This window comes from Alligator mississippiensis, chromosome 12 (assembly GCF_030867095.1).
Source record: "Alligator mississippiensis isolate rAllMis1 chromosome 12, rAllMis1, whole genome shotgun sequence".
In the NCBI taxonomy this organism is placed as follows: Eukaryota; Metazoa; Chordata; order Crocodylia; family Alligatoridae; genus Alligator; species Alligator mississippiensis.
The window spans coordinates 49,172,065-49,195,296 of NC_081835.1; the positions used below are offsets into that span (position 1 = coordinate 49,172,065).

Sequence of the window (23,232 nt, forward strand, 5' to 3'; positions counted from 1 at the left end):
TTTCCATACGTTGAATTAAGGACTCTATATCTGCTGGAGTTAAAGTGGGGTTTCTGCCTTGAACCTAACTTGATGACCCTGTACAGGCATTTTAGACACTTAAGAGTCTGTTCTCTCTTCCCTCTGGGTTGAGAGTCCAAATGCTTTTTTTAACAACGTTTGCTTTTTAAAAGCAAAGTATATCTATTATATTACAGATATCAGGAGAACTGTAACTTGCTTCTCACATATGATACTTGGATACTATGGTGCCAGTCAACATTACTCTTTGATATCTGTTTTATTTTAATGGGGCCAGAAGATAGTTAGCTTCAATACTACACAAAGGTAATCTGTGTACTTAAGGATAGAAGAGGCTACAGGAAGGAAACTGGAGCTCCTTTCATCTCCTTTACGGTTATAAAGCACATCTTTAGTGTGAAGGAGGAAGTTGATTTTTAGAAGGCAATTTTAGACAGAGGATCAAACTCCTTGTTTTGTACACACACAGATTATGCATAATCATGACAATAAGGTCACAAGTAAAACATTGAAGTACAGACTGAAGGACAAACTGGTTACTTCTGTTTTTAAATGCAGAGATCTTGTTTTGATAGCGGGAAAACAGTTAATGAATAAGACATGCCACTGAATTGAAGTGCTAAGGCAGAGAATTATAGAATCATAGAAAATTAAGGTTGGAAGGGACCTCAGGAGGTCATCTAGTCCAACCCCCTGCTCAAAGCAGGACCATCCTCAACTAGATTATCCCAGCCAAGGCTTTATCTAGCCTGGGCTTAAAAACCTCCAAAGATGGAGAGTCCACAATCTCTCTGGGTAACCTGTTCCAGTGTTTTACTACCCTCCTAGTGAAAAAATTCTCCCTAATATCTTACCTAAACTTCCCTTGCTGCAACTTAAGACCATTGCTCCTTGTTCTGTCATCTGCTACCACAGAGCACAGTCTAGCTTCATCCTCTTTTGAACCCCCCTTCAGTTAGTTGAAGGCTGCTTTTAAATCCCCTCTGTCTTCTCTTCTCTAGACTAAATAAGCCCAGATCCCTCAGCCTCTCCTCATAAGTCATGTGCCCCAGCCCCACTGGACTCTGTTGTTGCCCTCTGCTGGACTCTGTCCAGTTTGTCCACATCCTTTCTATAGTGGGGGGGACCAAAACTAAACACAGTACTCCAGATATGGCCTCACCAGTGCTGAATAGAGGGAAATAATCACTTCCCTTGACCTGCTGGCAACACACCTACCAATGCAGCCCACTATGCCATTAGCCTTGGCAACCAGGAGCACACTGTTGGCTCATATTCACTATATTGTCCACTGTAACCCATGGTCCTTTTCTGCAAAGCTGCTGCCAGGTCAGTCATCCCCAAGCCTGTACCGGTGCATGAGATTGTTCTGTCCTAAGCCCAGGACTTTGCACTTGTCCTAGTTAAACCTCACAGAATTTCTTTTGGCCCAATCCTCCAATTTGCCTAGGTCACTCTGAATCCTAGCCCTACCCTCCAGCATATTCACTACTCCCCCCCAGCTTGGTGTCATCTGCAGACTTGCTGAGGGTGCACTCTATGCCATCTGCCAGGATGCTGATGAAAGTATTAAACAAAACTGGCCTCAGGACCAATCCCTGGGGCACTCCACTTGATACCAACTGAGGAACTAGACTTCAAGCCATTGGTTACTACCCTCTGAGCCCAATGCTCCAGCCACTTTTCTATTTATCTTACAGTCCATTCATTCAGCCTGTACTTTCTTAGCTTCCCTGCAAGGATGTTGTGGGAGACTGTATCCAAAAGCCTTGCTAAAATCAAGGTATATCACATCTACTGGTCTCTCCACCTCCACAGAGCCAGTCATCTCGTCACAGAAGGCAATCAGGTTGGTCAGGCATGACTTGCCCTTGGTGAATCCATGCTGACTGTTCCCAATAGTAATCACCACCTTCTCCAAGTGCTTAGAAATGGATTCCTTGAGGATCTCCTCCATGATTTTTCTGGGGACTGAGGTGAGCTGACTGATCTGTAGTTTCCTGGATCTTCCTTTTTCCCTTCCTTAAATATGGGCACTATGTTTGCCCTTCACCAGTCATCTGGAATGTCTCCTGATTACCATGAGTTTTCAAAGATGATGGTCAACAGCTCTGCAATCAGCCAACTCCCTCACCACCCTTGTGTGCATTCTATCCAGCCCCATGGACTTGTAAATGTCCAGCTTTTCTAAGTAGTCCCTAACCTGTTCTTTTACCACTTCTGGCTACTCGCCTCCTCCCCAAACTCTGCTGCTAGGTTCAGTAGTCTGGGAACTGACCTTGTCTTTGAAGACCGAGGTGAAAAAGGCATTGAGTACGTCAGCCTTTTCAGCGTCCTGTGTCACTAGGTTGTCTTCTCCACTCAGTAAGCGACCCACACTTTCCATGATCCTCCTTTTGCTACCGACATACTTGTAGAAGCCCTTCTTGTTCCCCTTCACATCTCTTGCTAGCTGCAAGTCCAATTGCGCTTTTGCCTTCCTGACTTCATACCTGCATGCCAGAGCAATACTCTTATACTCCTCCCTAGTTGTTTGTCAGAGCTTCCTTTTTGTGATTTAGTTTACTGAAGAGTTCCTTTCTCAGCCAAGTTGGTCTTCTGCCCCTCTTGTTAGTCTTCCTGCACGTTGGGATGGTTTATTCCTGCACTCTCAGTAAGGCTTCTTTAAAGTACAGCCAGCTCTCCTGGACTCATCTCCCCCTCAGACTGGCTTCCCATGGGATCCTGCCCATGAGTTTCCTGAGCAAGTTGAAGTTTGCTTTTTCTGAAGTCCAAGGTTCTAATTCTGCTGTTCTCCATCCTTCCTTTCGTCAGGATCTTTAACTCAATCATCTCGTGGTCACTGCTGCCCTAGTTGCCATCTCCTACTACATTCCCCACCATTTCTTCCCTGTTTGTGAGCAGCAGGTCAAGAAGAGCACAGCCCTAGTTGGCCATTCCAGCACTTGCACCAGGAAGTTGCCCCCAATACTCTCCAAAAACATCCTCGATTGCTTGCACACTGCTGTATTTCCCTCCCAGCAGATGTCAGGGCAGTGGCGATGCATAAGGGGTATACGGGGTGCATGTGCACCCTCTGAGAGCGCTGGTGCACCCCCTCACAGCAGCGTTCCCCACTTAGGCAGCAGGCAGGGGAAACAGGCAAGAGTTCTGGTGCCCCCCCCCCCCCCCCCCCCCCCGAGAGTGGGTGCACCAGGAAAAATGCCACTGGCCCTTCCAGGTGCATCCCCGGCCCTTCCAGGTATGCTGCTGGCATTTCCGGGCAACCTTCCCTCTTGGAGCCAACTTAGACGGAGCACTGCTTCCAGATCTGCATGCATGACTGGTCATGGGGGGAGCCCCTGCCCCCGACCCAGTTGGTATGATCAGCCATGGGGGACCCCCCCCCCAGTTGCTGACTGGCCGCTGGGGGGGCAAGTGCCCCCCCTGACTCAGGAGGCACCAGTCGTCCATGTGTCAGGATGATTGAAGTCTCCCATGAGAACCAGGGGTTGTGATCAGGGAAACTTCTGCTTGCTGTTTGAAGAAAGCTTCATCCACCACTTCATTCTGGTTTGGTGGTCTATAGCAGACCCCCACCATGACATCACCCTTGTTACTCTATCCTCTGACTCTAACCCAGAGACTTTTGACAGCCCTGTCTCCAGTTTCATACTGGAACTCTGAGCAGTCGTATGTCCTTTAACATGAAGTGCAACTCCTCCTCCTTTTTCCCCTGGATGTCCTTATTGAACAGTTTATTATACCCATCCATGACAGTGCTCCAATCATGTGAGCTCCCACCAAGTCTCTGTTATTCCAGTCATATCATAGTTCTGTGACTGTGCAAGGACTTCCAATTCTTCCTGCTCATTTCCCAGGCTCCATGCGTTTGTTTACAGGCACCTAAAGCAACTAGTCAATTGCCCTGATTTCTCAGGAAGAATGGGAACACCTCTCCTGTTCCCCTCTCCTGCTTGCTCTTCCTCCAGGTCGCCCACTTCCCCACTTACCTCAGGGCTTTGGTCTCCATTCCCCTGGCTAACCTAGTTTAAAGCCCTCCTCACTAGGTTAGCAAGCCTATCTGTGAATTATGGCCCTTATAGAGCCACAGTAGTCAGGGTTAGTGTCAGGAGAGCAATACAAGCCTGAGATAAAGTACTGAGTAAAACTAATTGCAAATGTCTCTTCTAGAATCCTGATGTAGCAAAAGCAAAACTAATCTCTCGGATGGCTAAAATGGGACAGCCTATGCTACCTTTCCTTGCTGGGACAGCCGGTGCCCAGCTAGACTCCAGTGACTCAGAAATAGAGGTGAATTAGTAGTCAGTCATTCTTCCTAATGTATAGTTTGAAAATAACCTGTGAGAGAGCTGCAGCTCTGTCTGCCTTTGTTAAGGTTTGGGACACGTTATATGTGATGGGAACTTTGAAGCTCAGTTCTATATGATGCTTCTAGCATTCTTAACTAGCTTAAATTTTCTGGGTTTAAATGGGGTCATTATGTTGATGTCTGATGTTGAATGATTTTGCATCCAAACTCTTGGCTTAGTTGCTAGCTCAGAAATTGACTGACAATCTGGAAATGTTTTAGGACCCAAATACCCTGAGAGGAATAGCACAGCCAGTGGCTTCATCCCCCATGAGACAGTCTTCACAGCCAGCTCATGCAGTACTGCCTCCAATCACACCACAAGGTAACATGTTTCTCCTGCTTGGGCATGAGTAATGGAAACTGTACTTCTGAATAGACCAATTATTAAGCACCTGCTGCCTGAATGGGGGTTTTCCAATTCCTAATGAGCCTGTCTTACTCTTTCATCTTTTGGCTCAAGAGACCAGTTCTTGTAATAAAAGACTGAACTCCTAGAGGTGTGTCTTCATAATGAAGTCATACAAGTGGTCATCCTTCCTGTTATTGCTCAAGACTGGAGAAAGTGTAGTCATGTTGCAAAGTAGCACTTGAGGTGCCATGTATGTACAGGTACCACGTGCATTTGTGCTGTCACTGAGATGCTGGGGATACATCCTTTGTTGCTTTGTGCTCCTGGAAACAAATTTGTGCCCAAAAAGGACAGACAAGGAAGCAACACTAAAGTGGAGTCTCTCTGCATCCTTATGGCACAGTGATAGTCTGCTAGCTAGCTATGTGCACTTAAGCATGAGTCTAAACCTTTCTCCTCCTTAAGCTGGCAGCTTGGGTTAAAAGTACCACCACTCTTGTGAACTCAACTTCAGGGCAACATTGCAGTGAACTTTGTGATGATTGTGGTCTTTGAGTATTTCTCACCTGGGTTTCATTTAGACAGGAGAGTTGACAGCTTGGATTATTCTTGGTCTGCCTAGTGACTATAATTGACTTCAGTATATGGGACCACTACATGCTTTATGTTACTTGGGCAGCTAAAGTAACCTGTTGGTATCAGAGTGGCATACTAAGCTGAATATCTTGTTTCTTTTCAGTACTTCAGCCAGCTGTCACTGGCCTTCAAGCACCTTCGGCTGCCTTAATGCCTGCCACCCTCCATTCCCATCCAGCTGTCCCTGGAAATGTACAGAGCTTTCAGGTACTGAAGTCAACTTTGTGAAGACCACTAGTACCTCTAGTGGCAGCGCTTGCCACAGCTATATGCTATTCACTTCTGGGAGCAAGAACTCCACAACTATAATGAAGGATAAGAATGTGAGTCTTGTCCTGCTGAACCCTCGGTGCCTGAGGTGGCTTATCTTGATGTTTTTATTCATATTTAATGTTCCCATTCTCTGTGGAAGTTAGCACTAGTAACTAAAGCAATTACCAACAAAAGGATTTCTTCGTAATTAGTGTAGTGGCAGCTGCAAAACTTCTAAGAACCTGTGCACAAAAGGACAGTAAAAGAGCCATGTCTAAATCCTGATTACCCAGTGTTTCACTTATATGCATATTAACCAAGTGCATAATATGAATTTAATTGCAAATACAGGGGTGCTCAACCTCTGGTCCACACGCCAAATGCAGCCTGCAGAGCCATAGGTATCCAGCCTGCAGAGCTCCCTACAGAGCAAGAAATTTGGCAGAAGGGGAACAGTGGTTGTAAATACAGCCATCCTCCCTCCACTACCAAATTCCCGAACTCCAAGTCCCATGTAACAGGTTGGGGCCAGACTATGCCCCCTCCCCACCATGGGGCTGGGTTGGGACTAGGCCATGCCTCTTTTCCCTGTGGGGCTGAGCCACACCCTCCCCCTACCCTTTCCCTTTTGCAAGGCCACAGGGAAATTGCAGCAAATCTCCATGTGCCTGCTGGTGGACTAGATGTTGCCCATCTGGCCTGCCAGCCAAGATGGTTGAGCAGCACTGGCATAATACAATCCCAGTGCCAGTTTTTATCTATAGGCAGACAAGGTTCCTTGGGTGAATTTGATATCTTTTATTAGACCAACCCAAATAGTTGGAGAATATTTATTAAGCAAGCTTTCGGGTTCAAAAACCCTTCATCAGGCTAAGGAAGTTTCAGCAGTTGGTGTGTGTTGGTTAGTTTTTATCTATTGCTTACATTGTAACAAGCATCAGTTCTCTCCACATTGGTTAAATGCATAAACTGATGAAGCGCACAGAATCTTTCAGCTCTACTGTCTCCTTAATGTAACAGTGCTTCCGTTAGCTGCATAATAAGTAATGCTAAAAATGATGACGGGGAAGGTATTGTCAAAGACTGCTGTTAAAAGCTTTGAAACTGATGGGATACCACCGGACTGAAAGTGCTGTGTACTAAATGTGTATCGCTTACATTGAGTTTTGATTTAATGCACACACTTCAGTCTCTAAACCTGGGGTGGGCATAATAGTGGATCCAGCCAGCAACTGGACTCCATTTCACAGCAGCCCCTGCCTGCATGGCTGGGGCTGGCCTCCATGGAGACCTCAGCCGCAGCTGCGCTGTGATAGCAAGGCTGGGATTGCCATAGAGACCAGCCCCAGCTGCACTAGCAGGACAAGGTAGGGGGCTGCTCTGGAACCGGTGGGATCTTGCGGTGGGGGCAGCTTGGTTAGGGTAGAGCCATGATCAGCAGTCTGCACGCTCCAGGCAGGGGCATGCAGGCAGTGGATCATGGCTCTGCCCCAGCTCAAGACCATATTGTTAGTACTGCAAGGAGCCAGGGCAGAGCTGCAATCCGCTGCTTGCGCACCCCTGCCCAGAGCATGCAGACTGCAGATCACAGCTCTGCCTTGGCCCCAACCAACTTGTCCCCACTGCAAGATCCTAGCAGCTCTGGAGCAGCCACCTGCCCTGCCCTGCCCTGCCAGCATGAGCCCATTTTCCCTCCTGCCCAGGCAGGGGGTCGGACTTGAAGATCTACAAGGTCCCTTCCGACCCTACTTCTATGATTCTATGGCTGGGGCCAGTCTCCATGGCAACCCCAGCTTCATGCTGTCACAGCACAGCTGTGGCTGGGTCTCCATGGAGACCTGCCCCAGCCATGCGGGCAGGGGCTGCTGGGAATTGGAGTCCACTGTCAGCCAGATCCAGCCCACGGGCTAAACTTTACCTGCCCCTGCTTCTAGACCATGGGTGGGCAAAATGTGGCCCGGGGGCTGGATGTGGCCCGCCAAGCCATTCTATCTGGCCCACAGGGCCCCTAAAAAATTTAGAAAATTAATATTTATCTGCCCTGGGCTGCCAGTCCATGTGGCCCTCGATAGCTTGCCAAAACTCAGTAAGCAGCCCTCTGCCCAAAATAATTGCCCACTCCTGTTCTAGACTATGCACTAGGCTAGACAAGGCCCCTGGTACACCTTCCTATGAGGGGGACTCTGCCCGGTTCTCATGTACACATAAGCCTCCCCCTAGGAGTATTCTTCAAATGAATGAAAAGGTCAATTCCTGATAACCAGGAGTAAAAAATAAATACAGAGTTAACAGAATTTGACACAAAATTGTTCAGATCATTTAACTTTTTCCTGTGACATATGGCTTCTGCATGTTGTATTGTTCAGAACTAAATAAGATGGAAGAAGAGGGTGGACTTGACACTTTTTTCCCTTAGCAGCCACAGTTATTCAAGATGGCTCCCAAGACTCTGCCCTCTGCAGTGAGCGTCTCTTTCCTTCCTATTTTGCTTGACATGAGAAATAAGTGCATGAAACTCCTTGAGAGAGACCATGTCAAGTGACATCTGTTCACTCTTGACTTTCCTTAGCCATATGCAGGAATGCCATTTACCTATCAGCAAACTGCTGCTGCTGCTTCTCAACTCCAGCCTGTAGGACAGATGTATCCAGCACCTTTCCAAGGTAAGTCAATAAAATATGCCTGCACTATATGAAAACTAATGCCTACGCTGGTATGTTGCAAACAGTTTTCTAGTGAGTATCTGCACAAGATTTGAAGCAGCCATATAGCTGTCCTGTCTAGAGTACTTACTTTATGCTACTTTATACTATTTTCTTTTTAATGTCAGAGCATGTTCCTGAGAGTGTACGTTTTTGCCCAAACCCTGAAGAAGTCTAGCAAAAGAAATTGGAATAAGTGCAGAAAAACTTCTTAGGCTTATTCCAAAGTGCATACATGGCTAGCTGGCCTTCAGTATAATTTAAAATTACTTTACTGCCTTGGTTATCTTGCAGTGGCTGAAATGTAACTACCGTCCTGGTCTATAGATGTTAAAGATGTAACCAAATGGGATTTTTCCTTTCTGTGTAATTGAGCCCACTAGATTCTTGCAGCTATAGACCAGACCTCTGCCACTCAAAGCAATTAGCATACCTTCTACCTTCCCAATTACCTTAATCTCTGGCTTTTAGGAAGAAGTTCCCCATTGTAGGCAGCAGGTTTTGAACTGCTGATCCTTGCTGATGCTTCTGCTTGTGTGTGGTAGTTTTTTTGCCACCCTTAACTGATAATCTCTCCCCTTTCCATTCTAGCATCTGGAGACATTACTTCCTTCTTAATGACAGAAGCTCGACAGCAAAACACTGAAATCCGAATGGCTGTTAGCAAAGTAGCTGATAAAATGGATCATTTAGCTGCCAAGGTAAAGAGACCTGATGTAAAGGAGAGAGAGAATGCTTCTTGCACTCCCACCAAGCACAGTCTCAGAAACCCTCTGTTGAAGAGTTTTAAGGTGCTGCATTTGGCTTGTAAATGATATGGTAACTTAATGAAAATTCCACCATTGTAGCTAACTACTTCAGAATGATTGGACTGCTATAAAAAGGTATGTTATTTCAGGATAATTTGTGGAGAAAGAGCTCTTTTCTTAACCTTCGTATAGTGCTTTGCAGTCCAGCTCTTCATGCATATTTTATGGTCACTCCAAGTCATTGTGTGGAACCAATTAGTTGGCTGAAATGGTTCCTTGTGTAGAGACATCTGACTATTCCACTGCTGAATACTCCGCTGAAGTATGGTTTTAATGACTTATCCACAGGTGGAGGAGTTCCAGAAACAAAACACTGGCAACAATTTGCTACTGCCCAGCATTTCCTCAGTTACTATGGAAACTTCCATGATCATGAGCAATATCCAGCGCATCATTCAGGTGAGGGTAGTTTTTGTTCTAGGCTAACCTTGCCAGCTCTTCCAAATAACCGTTATTTCTAATTCATTTTGATAACGAAGAAGCCAGCTATAGGCAGCATTCTCTAGGATATTCCAAATAAAATGGTGCTTTCAACACTGTTGCATTTTTAGGAAAATGAGAGGTTGAAGCAGGAGCTATTTGAGAAGAGCAACCGGATTGAGGAGCAGAACGAAAAGATCAGTGAACTGATTGCACGGAATCAGAGGTGAGCTGTAGGAAAGATATGGCTATCGTCCACTATAGGTAGACCTATCGAAATTGTGCTTTTGGTTGGCTCCGTGGGGGAGGAGAAAAGAAAACTCACTGAAAATTAAAATGCTGGCTCCCTCTAGGAAGCCAGCAGCCCTTGTGGTCAGTGTGCAGCCTGCTGGGAGGAGATGGGGAGTGGGCTGTGTGCCAGATGCCTCCTTGCGGCAAGTCAATGGGCAGCTGCTTCGACTTCAGTAGACCCCTAGCTGTAGACCTCAGACCTAAAGATCTGGTTGCTGAATGGCACATCTGCTGTTGACTTAACTGAAAGGAAGGTCCTCCAGTATGTAATGCTCTTGTCCATCCTTCTGTAACCTCTTCCACTCGACTGGAGTAGGTACTATCAGTGTTCATGCAAATCCCATTAAGGGCCTTCAGAGAAGATTAGTCTCCCAAGGAAGGTAGTGAAAGCTTTATTGCTTGGGCTGTCAAACATCTAATTGTGCTTCAGGAGCACTGCTGCAATGGGGAACGATGGAGCAGATGTCCTAATTGAGCTCATCCATCCCTAACTACAGATTCATCATACTCCTTCCAAAGTCCAGGTGCATTTGTATTTAAGACATTTCATAGATGTAGGGTTGGAAGGGACCTAAGCAGATCATCAAGTCCGACCCCCTGCCCTGGGCAGGAGAGAATACTGGAACACAAAATTATTCTGGAACTTACTCCTTTGAGGGGGAGGCTTTGTAATAAAGACTATCATCTTTTCTGTGTCAGGGGCTTTCATTTCAAATCCTCTTCTCTGTATGTGCTCATGGCACTCATTTCGCCTTCTCTTTCAGGTGTGTTGAACAGAGCAACCTGCTGATGGAGAAAAGAAACAACTCACTGCAAACAACAAATGAGAACACACAGGCAAGAGTGTTGCATGCAGAACAGGAGAAGGTAAAACTAGCCAGGCAGTGAGCAGAAGTGTAGAACTTTGACTGTGGCTGTAAAGAGGGCTTTCAAGTACATCTGGTGCACAAGTAGCAGATGATCCCTGACGTAATCAGCAGAAAATCAGAAGTGCCTTTAGGAGAGCAAATTAAAAAAAAACACAAAACTGTTACCATTAGGTTTGCTGTAATCCTGTATATAGGGACCCCATTACTACGTCATTTGCATTTCTTTTTCTGTAGGGCTTAATGCTGTCATAATTTAGGAACTCTTTTAAATTGGGGTAGAAGGTGCTTTACATTAGCAGGGCCTTGACTACTTCACAGTGCATGCTGACTACTTCATTGTACTGAGATTACTTGAGAAGCTGCTTTCTACTTAAAAAGCTTGGGTTTGGCTAAGCATTCATGTAATCTAGTCTGTGTCAGCAGAATGGTTTACCCTTGAGAGATCTTAATAGCAGCTACTGAAATGGAATGGAGAAATAGTAGTATCTTTGTAGAAGGTAAATATCAATCACTTCTAATAGCAGTGGCATAGAAAAGACCATTAAGAACTTCAAAGCCAGATAAATGAACCTGTGTTCTTTTTCTGACCTATAAAGAAGCAGATGTAAGGTCCTAGCTCATTCTGGTACACTACTTTTGGAGAGCTGTGTGTGTGGAGAGTGATCTCATGATCTTTTCTACTTAAATTTTTTTAATTTAAAATTATACCAAACTAACTCTGTTTGCACTCCCTTGATGTGCACTCCCAAACATGAAGCTTTAATAATGATGCATTTCTCTCCTGCCTCTAACAATGACTTGGAGCATTCGTAAGAGGTGGATACCATAGTTGTTTTTAAGCTATGATAAATTTTTACCTGAAGCTTAAAGGGTGCTTCCCTAGGATGGTTTCTCAAGCAACAGACCAGGTCAAACAAGAACTAATAAAGCATACAGAATCAGAAAGATGCTCCAACCAGGTACCATTCACAGACTGAGGTCATCAGTTACTTTTTTTTTATAAAGTTAGAGACCTTCTTCAGGGGATCCGTCCTTGGTCTCGCCTTCATTGCAGTTCTGCCTGATGCAGTAACTGATGATCAGCACCTCCTAGTGGACTCGTGATTTGCACTGGATGAGCTCCCTGATTTCAAGGACTAGCCAGCTGTATTGGTGGAAGCTCTGGCTTCCCTTCCCTTTTTTGTATTCTTCTATCTTTGGTTTGCTGTGGTACACTATCTCAGTTTTTGCAATGGAGAAAGATTTCCAAGAGAAGGTTTTAATAATAGGACTAGAGGAGAGAATTGTAGAAGAACACACAGATTCTCTGCTCTCTTTGTATATAAATTGGTAATAGGCCCCTCTATTCTGGTATGACCCAGGTCTCTGCACAGAGTCACTGAGGAGCAGTATATGTGTAACTTCTTGAGTAATACAGTTCTACCTGGCCCTACTGAGCATGTCATATCTTTTAATTTAAACCTTACCATGCTTCATAGTTGGTGATATTCCTTCTTATCATAATAGTGTAGTGATAACAATGACAGTAGACAGTGTGGGCATTATTGGCTTCCAGTCTGCTGATTTCATTGGACCGTATTGCATGAAATAGAGCTGCATTGGAAAGGGCTTAGTGTCTTGCTTTTTGAAAATGGCTTCACTATTGTTTTGTCTTCAGGCTTTTGTAGCTTGCAGGAAATGAATTAAATGCTTCTCCTGTAACATCATGGGTTCCTATAATGCAGTACTTAGCTGTTCTAATAGTGATTAATGCTTTTGCCATTCTATTTTGTGTTCTCAACCCTTCTTGTTTCTACTCACTGCTTTCTCTTCCCAGCACATGCTGCCAGTGGATCGGGGCTGGGACCAGGTGAGGCAGAGTGTCCACTGACTGTCTAGATGATTGGGGTTTCCTTCCCATAGTCTACAGGTCATTTGTGTCCCAAGCAGTTTTAGCCCAGCTCTCTTGTGGGCTAGATAGTTACTCATAGGTATCTCATAGAATTGCTTTTCTTGAATTTCTGCTTTAGACCTGGAAGACAGTTTTGTACTTTAGAGTGGCATTACTGTGATTCTTTACTTCTGAGGATTTCTAAGATGCATCTTGGTTATGTAGCAGTCAAAATAATTTCCACCCCCAAGTGGCAGAATGTGTGTTCATGTAATAAGGAAAAGCAAAACTCAGCCCCTAAGGGTAGAAATAAGCCTATATGGGCAAAGTTGAATTCCCTGCACTGAGAATTTAATTGTATGTTAAATAGAACATCACTGTATGTGGCTAAATTTGTCATGTGAAACTAAATATCAAGAAAAAAGGCTGCCCTTACCAACTTACAGAAAGCAGCAGGAAAGCAGGCTTATTTCTGTGAAATTTTCCTATTTTGAAAAGTTTCTTGAAAAATTCTTTGGGCTGTTGTATTTAAGCTCCCCAAATGAGCCAGTCTCCATCCTTTCACCATTCAAATGGCTAAAAGGATTTAACTCCCATTTCTTCCCCTGCCAAAAGGTACTGTCCCTGCACTGAAGAGAATAACATAGGGGCCTACTATAAGTAAGGCTTCTGAAGGCAGGCAGTCTGTCTCTGCAGTATATCCTTTATGAACTTTGGCCCTGCTTCACAAGAGTTGGAGCTGGAATTAATCTCTCTCATCTCTTGATCTGAACCCATTTAATGTGTGATTTAACAAGTTCTTTAACAACCTTACTAGTATCTATCTTTTTCTGTGAGTCACTGTCTTGGCTAGCATCCAGATGTAAGCACTTGACAGTAATCTGTCAGGGGCATGCAATAATGCAGGCACTGTGCAAGGAGTATCTTCACATGGTGTACTGTCCACAGGGAAGTGAAGCATGCATTCAGCGTTAATGTTACAAGGACTGGTAGAAGAAAAAAGTTATCTCTAAGCAAAATAATCTGTCTGATAACTGCCCATCCCAAACAGTTTTATCTCCATGGGAGCCTCACCTCTCCTTTCACCTGTGTAATAAACCAGGAAGGGCAGGTGTTTTGTTTTGTTTTTAGAATAGACTGAACTGCGAAGTTGTAAGCTTACTACCCTGGCGCCTAATCTGTGTCCTCTAGGAAACTGTGTATACCTAGGCAAAAGGGGCTATTTTTCATAGGTTTAATGTGAGCAGTCACATTTTTAGCTGATACTGACCAGCAGCAAGCCTGAAAAGCAATCACCTGGGAGAAGTACCTCAGTAGTGTGTGAATGTAAACTTTCTATGGAAAATAACTTCCCAAAGTGATTTCTCTCGACCTGATTTGATGATGAGGCTTTGCCAGCTTTGGGTAGCCCTCTTAAGATAGGGAATCCTCTACAAACAGGGAAGCTGTGTTCAAATAGGGTCTACAAAGTTCTAAAGGATGGCACAAGGTCTTTTCTAATGCTAGTATGGAGATGCTTGTGGACATTGGATCAATGTGCAACATTTCATTATTGAGCCTATAATTTGGTGAACGTTCCATCTCTAATGGAGATGTGGTCCTGCCACCTAGTTCATGCAAACTAGGCATGAATGTGGGCCCATGCACCTTATTAGCTGTCCACTATGAGCAAACTTCTCAGACACTACTAAAGGCACTCCACGTACTTAATATGCTCTTTTCTTTGCCTCCCTCCCTGGTTCTGTGCTACAGGTGAAAATTGCAGAGGAGTTGGCTGCTGCTACAGCACAGGTCTCCCGTCTGCAGTTGGAACTGACAGCTCACCAGAAGAAGGAAATGGATCTGCGTAGCCAGCTGACCTCAGCCCTGCAGGAAGCAGAGAGACATGAGGTGCAGCTCAACAAACTGCAAGCACAGCTAGCTGGTAAGGACTTGGGGAGGTTGGTTCTATTGCTTAGGTAACAGCCTTGTTTTCTGCTTGAGGGTCAACTGTGTGGGTGATGGGTGACCGATAGCTAGTTTAGTTGCTGTGGGTTTCATTGCTAAATATGACCAGGCGTTTACTATGACATAGCTCCCCATTTGGCTCCTTCAGTTCCAAGCTGAGAGACGGAGTTCTCGCTGTATGGGCAAATCGGTTCTTAGCCTTCCTGCTGGATGCCAATCCATGGACTCATTAGGGTGGCCTCAAAGGGTACCGGCTTATGCAACATTCAGCCTATCAGATGTAAACTCTTGGTTTCAGAGCTAAGACAGGTTTAAATAGGTACACCAAAAAGGCACAGGGCTTGATTTTTAAGTTTTATCCATTGAGTGATGGGCTCTCCCAAAGACTACTGAAGACCAGAAAGTTGGTCAAGTGACTGCGCTTCAACAAAGACAACTTGAACTTTATATACCACTTATCTCAAAGGACTTGATATACTTCAGGGATTGGTAGTGTTCCATCCTAGAACTACACACAATGTTCTGGCTTTATGTATTGTATTTAGATGAAACGTTAATTCTTGGCAGCTTTTGGGAGTTAGATGCACACCCCCTCCTGTCCTCGTTAGCCCTTAGGGTGACTTCTGATTGCTTTGGCTTTGGTAGGCTCCCTGACAGAAAGTACGTTTGAAAACTGGCAATGAAAAAATAGAGGTGCACAAGCCAGTGTTCAAGTCTTGTTCTGGCAGCAAGGTGGCAGGATTAGAGTAGCTTTGAGCAAGTCCTGAACCACCCTTTCTAGGCCAGAAACTTCTCCTTAAAACAGCTAGCTCCCATGTGTCTTCCACTTAACTCCACGAGGCATTGCTTATTCTTATTCAGTGCCCAAATATTTTTACAGCATCAGGATATTTTAATAAATCACATGCTTGAGTTTTTTCATGTTTATGATGCTTAGAAAATATTTTTAAATTTTTACTGGTGATCTTCGTATAAATTGGGAGACAACCTGATTTCCACAGGTTGGGAGCCTTGTTCAGATTATTGGAGAATACCCATGCCCCTTGTGTTAATCAGCAAGGGGCTAATTATAGGGCAGCAGCTATCCAAGTCCAGATGAATCTGTTTGGCAACTTGTTTGGTTCTTCTGTAGTAAATTGCATCAGATTGTAGTCCTTTGTACACAGATACACGTTTGGGTCACATGGTAATTTTATTTAACAGTCACTAAGTAGCTAATCACAGAGACTAAATCTGTTTTTTCTGGGTCATTTAACTTGGCCAGTTTGAACACTTTCTCTCCATCCTAGCTGAAGAGTTATACTTTTACTTTACAAATACTGCTGTAAACAAGCTAATGCACTTTGTAATATCTGCACAGCTAAAGGGTGCATACCATCTGAATTCAGGGTACTCAAGCGCTTCCATGAAAGACCTAGAAACGTACCATGAAGAAAACTTGTAAGAGAGTGCCCCTTTCTAATTGAAAGACTATTGAAGTTGAAATTATATGAGGGCAGTGGGCTCAGAAAGGAGTTGACCAGCTCTAGAAAATTTGTGTTCAGTTTATTCACCCTCACCCCCTCCTTTGGGGCAAGGAGCACTGAACTTCAGTGTGCATGGTTTCATTTGAGCTGCATTTCTTTTTCTCCTGCTATTCCCTTTGTGTGAGCGCTACATATTTAACTCTTTCTGGGGTAGCTATCTGGCTCTCTTTTTTTCTTAGGTTCAGGCCCAAGGAATGCCACACAAAGATAGCTAAGCCTCTTGGGAGTCTCAGTAAAATATAAGCTTGACTCTATATACAAGCCATCTATGGGAAGGTGGTCAGTAAATTCTGAGAAGCTAGCCCAAGAAGCGAGCCCAGGAAAAGAATGTGTGGAGAGTTGATGCTTTCTGACCCTTGTTGAGACATGACTAAACCTTTGTAATTGTGTTGGTGCATTCACTAGTGGTGAGAAGGTTTTAGATTTGAAAATAATATGGAGATCCAATAATCCCACTTAAAGAAATTGGGGTTACCCCCATACAAGAGGTTTAGCAGGTTCTGTTTTCCCTCTGCAGCCACTAAATCCTTTTGTTTTCTAATCTGGCTGTATGCTGTAAGCTTTTTCCTCAGATGTATTAAGCTTGAAATATAGTGCTGAAACCAAAATAGATTGTGTTTTTTGCAGAACTCCAAGAAATTTCTGAAGACAGTCAGACTAAATTCAAGGCAGAGAGGCAGAGCCGTAGGCAGCTGGAGGTGAAAGTTACAGTGCTGGAGGAAGAACTAGCAGACCTGAAAGCAGAAAAGGAGAATTTGGAAAAGGTATGTCCCAGGTACCAGCCTATCGGAGGTGATGCAGTATTCCATATGGCTGCTGGAAAGCAACCTAGTGTTCTTGCATGCAGACACTTGAGATGGGGTGAATTGTAACCTGGCAACTCCACCTGCCAACTATCACATGGAATGTTGGATTAGAGAACAGGTCTCCATGGTTTTAAAGCACCTAATATATTAATGGTTGTATATAATAGTTAAGCAACAAGATAGTTAATATCTAGATTTTATTTGCATTGGTGAGAGCCCCCACTGTAGCAAGTACAGAACCCAAGGAGAGAACAGGTTGCTTTACATACCATGGTATATGCTCCAGAACCTTGCAGAGAGGAAAAAGAAATCCCTCCTGGAGAGGGGCCAAGCAGAGGAAGAGATGGATGAGATCCGTAGATCCTACCAGGAAGAACTGGACAAGCTTCGGCAGCTCCTGAAAAAGGCTCGGACATCAACTGACCAAGCAGCAGCAGAGCAGGTGAGGAGGTACTCTCTAGCAGATAGGTTTACATGACTTGTAACTCAAGCTCAGTTGACTCTAGATAAGAAATTAACAAGAACACTTCGTTTACTCAGTGGGTAAAATAAATCACTTCCTGTTTTACTTTTAATGAGGCTAATATAACCTAGCACATAGTATCCAATGCCTCCCCTTTGCATATCCATTAAACTATGTTGTTAGTCTGTGGGCTCTGCCTTCAGCTCTAGGAGTATTCCTGTTGAGTCCAATAAAAAAAGTGACCCAGGCAGTCATAAAAGAAGGCATTTGACTACAACCAGTAGGTTGTGATCTGCAGCAGGTTCTTGTGTGGCTGTAGGAAAATGGAAGCAACCTATGTTCTCATGGAAGCAAAACTTCCTCTGCTTGGCCTGACAGACCAAGTTACACTGATCAAAGAATACTTATGCTTCTGGAAGTAAGCTAAGAGGAGTCTCCCATCTTTACCACAGTCAGGGGAGCAGTGAAAATTGGTGGTCTATTTAAAAAGTCAGTGGGAAATAAAAAAGATAGTTGACCAATATTCTACCTCTTGGTGGAGGTAAAAGTGAGTGGGGCTCCTTCACATAGCCACAGGAAATGGAGAGACCAGGGGCTGAGATGTGAGCCAGATATGCAGAACAGCCGTGGAGAACATGGATGCTGAAACTGTGCTTTGCATAGGGAAGTGGGTAGGGGGAAATTTGCAGGATTTGAACTACCAACTCTGGAATGATAGACACAAATGCAAGGGTTTTCCCATCCCACAATATCCTCTGCTTTTGGGTGTGCCTGTAAGCATCAAGTGTCTCTCCCTCCATGGGCAGTTGTCACTTATCCAGACGGAGCTGGAATCCCAGTGGGAAGCCAAGTGTGAGCGCATGCTGGCCTCTGCTAAGGAGCAGCATTTACGACAATATCGAGAGGTGTGTGAACAGAGAGACTCTCAACAGCAGAAGATCATCCAGCTGGAAGAGAAGGTAAACTTTCATCCCTTACTAATGAAACACAGCAAGAAGAAAAACAGCTGGTACACACACTCCTTGCTCCACTACATTCCTTAGTGCTGTTGCTGTGATTGTCTGTTTCATGATTCCCTAAAACACCAATCTCTTACCACCTCTGGGTGCTTCATTCTTTCAAGTTCCTACTCCTCAGAAGAGTTGCAGTTGTCTGTGGCTGCAGAATTTCTGTAGACTTGGATCCTCTTGCACCAGTTTGGTTGGGCTTTTAGGTAGAGGGTTGTCATCAAACTAGCAGGCTTTCTGCACAGTGAAGGGGACATGCCAACTTCAGACCAAAGTTAGCTAGTAAAATAAATGCCATAGCTATTCCTTGGACTATTGTGCTGACCACTACTCATTCTTCTGAAGTGGAGAAAGGTTTGGGACTGGCTTAAACATGGAAAGGGGATGACAAACTTAACTGGTTTTGATTTATTTCAGCTCCTTGCTCTAAAACACTCAAGAGAATCTGAGGAGCAGAAACTCTCTGAATTCCAGGAGCAATTGGAACAATTGGGGCCTGTCCGTGAGAAGGTAAGAGAGCACAGGAAGGTTAACCTTTTGCAGTTCCAAGTAGCAGGACCTGTCCTTAAAGGAGCAGGCACAGCAGTGGTAGGAAAGGGGAACTTTATGTTGTTTCCAGTAATTCTTATGGGCCAAATGATGGGACGCACCTGTGTGTGCACACGCGCACACCCCTTTTATTTAAAACTCATTAATTGTAAAGATATTTGACCTGGGTTAGCAGCTGCAGTCCATTTACTGCCATCTTTCTGCCTACTGTAGTCCAGATCTGAACAATGGCAGCAAAATGTGAGGTCCTCTAGAGCAGTGGTTCTCAACCTGTTTTGTACCAGGACCCATTTGTAAATATTGGCCAGTCCCAACCTAGTGCCCCTCACTCCAGACCCACTGCTTCCCCAGCCCCCCAGTGTGTGCAGCAGGGGGTGGGTGTGTGGGGTAGAGGGGGCCCCAGGCTTCCCCTTTCGGGCTGGAACTCTGCCAGCCTACAGGGAAAAACCCACGGTTTCCCATGTTTTTCTCCTTTGAAGGAGAATCTGTTTTTAAAGTTTGTTCCTGATGCTTTCATATATTCTTGCAACTCATTTTTTGGGGGTCATGACCCATGGGTTGAGACATGCTGCTGTAGAGCAGGTCTAACTTCCTTTTCTTCCTGGCAGTATGCAGCCCTGCAGGCCCATGTTGCCACCCTGAAGGCTCAATATGAAGAGCGCATCCAGGAGCTTGAGAGAGGTCAAGACAGGCCTCAGCCTGCAGACTTCATAGAAGAAGTGAGTTAGACAAGCCAGTGTGACTTCTTCAGAAAAGATCTCTATTCTCTGTGGGTGGAGGGTTATCCACTGAAAATCTTGTAGTAGGTTGTTTTACCTGGGAGTGGGAAACCTACCAAAAGGAAGGACTAGATCTTGTGGAGTATTGCTAATCTTCCCTTCTTTATAGGACTTTTGGTATGAAGCTTTACTCTCTCAATACTAGATTAAAACTTAAATAAGAGGGAGAATCCTGGCTTTGGAATTATATCCCCCTTTCTTCTTGAACCATTATACATGCTGAAATTCTTGAGGCGTTTCAGACACGGTTCTTTGGGTAAATCTGATATCTTTTATTAGACCAACTCAGATAATTAGAAAAAATTTTCTTAGCAAGCTTTCAGGTTTAAAAACTTTGTCAAGCTGAGAAAAATATCTGCAGTTGGTGTGCGCTCTTTTTGGATGGAATGAGTAGTAAAGGAGCCAGAGGTTGGTATGCATGCTTGGTATGCCACATCCTACACCCCCGAGACATTTCATGTGTTTAACCAATTTCCAGACCTGCAGTACTTGATATGAAAGGTGCATTCTCTTGAAACAAAACTGGATTTATTCTTCTTGCATAAGGAGAAGCTTGTGGTCCTGAGTTTTGTCTTGTGTTAGAAATGGTACTGATTTTCCACTTTCTTCCTCAGGTAAAGAAGATCATGAATGGGGTATTTCAGTCTCTACGAGGTGAATTTGAGCTGGAGGAGTCCTACAGTGGCAGAATTGTTTTAAGTGTTGTCATGAACACCATTAAGGTACAGCAGATATGAACTGTTAATGCAAGAGTGAGGCTGTGGCCAAAACAGCTCCAGTCTTTTTAGCCTAGGTCCATAAGTGTGAAGTGTAGTCACTTTCTAGGACAGAAGGGGAAATTACAATTGTGGGAGGAGATACAGCAGAAGGACAGGGAAATCCATAGGCTTCTTGCTAGGGAATGTAGGACAAGGCTCTCGATAGAACCTCATTGAGCTTTGAAAGGATAGTAGATTGGAGGTGAGTTAAAAAGCGCAGAGGATTGAAATCTATATAAAGCTAAGAAAGATGGAGCACAAGCCATGTAAAAAGTACCAAGTGACAGAGTAAGCCATCATGTGAGGAGTTGAATCCACGTGAAAATGTGTTTTGGAGGTAGGGCACCCAGCTTGTGGGACTGAATTGCTGTCCTACTTTTTGCTGACTACCATAAAAAAAAAAAAAAAAAAAGCAGCACATTCCGAATTCCCTCCCCAAAACCCCTTGTCCTAGCGTACCTGCTTTTCCCTCTTGGATCTACTGGGGATGACTTTTTTTTTAAAGTCACTTTCAAGTCCCCTCAGACAAGGGTTGCATATTATTAGTCTCAAGTTCTTGGCAACTGTTTTGTTGAAGAATGACAACTCCAACAGTTGAAGACTGAAATAGTTTCCACTATATGTTAGTTCTTGCCCCTGTTCAGATTCCATGTGAGTTGCTGCTGCTGTTGCGTCCCTCAACCTAGATTTGGGATTATTGAAAAGGGGATTGGACAAAGACTTGCTGAGTTGTGACCCCTTTCAAAAAATAAAGGTGGGGGGGTTGGAATTGCAGATGCTAAAGGAGCTCAGATGACTGCTCAAACGCAGCCTTTGACCCTATGGGAGTTCTACCTCAGTCCTAAACAAGATAGCAGCTGTGAGATGAAAAGTAACCTTTCTTCAGTGAGCTAATTTGACAGGTACACATCTGCCTGACTCGGCTTTTGACAGCCTGTCTAGGCAGAGGGGAAGGTCGGGTATCTCCCACTTTCCTGAAGTGCACCCTGGTTTAGTTGGAAGTACAGATAGTGAGGGGGAGCAAGTGCCTTTGCTCTTCCAGCCTGTGGTATGTAATGGGAGATGGTATTGTCTGGTAGCTGAATGGGGAAATGAGAAACTGGACAAGACAGTTACACTAGGGTAATTAATATTACCCTTACACTGACAAAAATGATATTGGCATCCCAACAGTTGAATAGTTCTTCAAAAGCACCTTCTTACAGTAGCTGTTATTACAGCAATGCATCACTAGATGGCAGGGGAGCACACACTAGCTTCTGCCTATAGCACGTGGCTACCCTGGGATGAAAGCACACGCCCCTAATTAGGCTGGTGTATCTTAACTACAGATTGTTCCTGTGGTAAGTTTACCCAGGGTTTGAGGCACCTAAGTGTTTGTTGTGTGGCTTGCTCTTCGTTTGCTACGGTGTAAACATATGTCCAAGACCTGAGTTTAATTTTACTTCACCCAGGTCATACTTGCTAAGTCACAACTGTCTAGGTTCCGTATTTCCACTTAAAAACCATAGCCTTGTAGGGGTGCTCCAAGTCGGGCAGGATAAAATCCATGCTCTGTTGCAGAAGGCAGCTGTCTAACTCAGCTGCTAAAAGTAGCGATATTATTATGCTGGACTCATCAGAGATGACAGGAAAGTCCCGGTTAGTGCACGTGGCTGGATGATCCTCATCCATATTGCAAAGCATCAAAAAATTTACCTTTCTTCAATTAAATGGCAGCTGTTATATTCATGCACAATAATTTATTTCTAGTAATAATACTTCCTTGCTGGCTTCACTTGATTCTCCAGACTGTAACTCTCCAGCTCCTCAACAGACAACAAGAGAGGCGAGAAAGCAACAGTGAAGAGGAGGAACCTAGAACAGAAGAGAGGAAGCAGGAAAGTCCACTGAAAGCAAAAGAAGACCATGAAGGCCCTGTCCAGCATGATCGAGCACAGAGCAGTACGGGCATAACTGAGGTGAGGGAAGCAGCAGTGCACAGCATGATGTCTGACCACGCACGTGAGTCAGCTGGTCTTGCTGCCTCTCCCAGATCTCCTGAAGGAAGGCAGGGGACCCAGAGTGGTGCAGCATCAGAAGAGAAGATCCTAGAGGCACATAAAGAGCAAACCTCCTCTAGATCGGTTCAGGCACCTAATCCTGACCAAGTGCTGCTGGTTCCTGGACAGCCTGCAAATGAGGGGAATGTGAACTCTGTATCAGATGAGCAAAGGCAGGCAGGTGCTCCCACTGGGATAGCCCCCCAAGGCAGTCCCACAAGAGGAGCATCTGCTCAGGTAGAAATTCCAGATCTCCCTGTTATAGAAACTAATCCAAAAACAGTGGAAATGGCTAAGTGTTTGAAAATACCAAGTACAGAGCATAGTGGAGAGGAGCCTGTAAGCATACTGGAGCCCTCTTCTCTGAAAAGCGAAGAGGAAGGGAGTTGTCTCGGAAGTCCAAATGAAGCCAGCTCTGAAAAGGATTCCAGTGTTTCTGACTTAATGCCCAATACCACAGAGAAAGGTCCAGCCAAGACTAACCAGGAAACTACAGAATCCCAAGAGCAGGGATCCAGCCCCAAGCAAAAGGATTCCAGGTAGGTTGTGGTAACTTTTTTGGTTTCTTGCTCATGCACAGCAGATGTAAATGGGTGGGTTAATGGACCAACTGGCTGGTGGCTTGTGCAGCTGCCCCAGCAGTAAGGGCATTGTGCTATAAAAAGTGGCCAGCCATCTAAGTATTGCGTGACCTTACACATCTGGACAATAGTTATTAAAATGCTGCCAATGTCCAGCCTTGTCTAGAATTTACTATCGCCACCACTAATGAACAAACTGAA

The 23,232-nt window shown here is 44.6% G+C and overlaps 1 protein-coding gene across 6 annotated transcripts in view; it reads left to right on the forward strand.

The window, feature by feature from the left end:
• The window catches only part of FKBP15 (FKBP prolyl isomerase family member 15), a 45,742-nt gene that overhangs the window by 18,985 nt on the left and 3,525 nt on the right, over positions 1–23,232 (forward strand). For 4 of the 6 annotated variants that reach the window (XM_019501031.2, XM_019501030.2, XM_019501032.2 and 1 more), the window contains 17 exons: positions 4,195–4,314; positions 4,595–4,697; positions 5,464–5,567; positions 8,182–8,275; positions 8,906–9,015; positions 9,412–9,522; positions 9,675–9,769; positions 10,599–10,701; positions 12,520–12,552; positions 14,326–14,497; positions 16,674–16,810; positions 17,139–17,294; positions 18,122–18,274; positions 18,740–18,832; positions 19,480–19,590; positions 20,265–20,372; positions 22,199–22,989. In XM_019501031.2, coding sequence (XP_019356576.1) covers positions 4,195–4,314; positions 4,595–4,697; positions 5,464–5,567; positions 8,182–8,275; positions 8,906–9,015; positions 9,412–9,522; positions 9,675–9,769; positions 10,599–10,701; positions 12,520–12,552; positions 14,326–14,497; positions 16,674–16,810; positions 17,139–17,294; positions 18,122–18,274; positions 18,740–18,832; positions 19,480–19,590; positions 20,265–20,372; positions 22,199–22,989 — 2,594 coding nt within the window. The remainder of the gene's footprint in view (positions 1–4,194; positions 4,315–4,594; positions 4,698–5,463; positions 5,568–8,181; positions 8,276–8,905; positions 9,016–9,411; positions 9,523–9,674; positions 9,770–10,598; positions 10,702–12,519; positions 12,553–14,325; positions 14,498–16,673; positions 16,811–17,138; positions 17,295–18,121; positions 18,275–18,739; positions 18,833–19,479; positions 19,591–20,264; positions 20,373–22,198; positions 22,990–23,232) is intronic. The other 2 variants (XM_006268286.4, XM_014602684.3) reach the window with 1 other exon arrangement.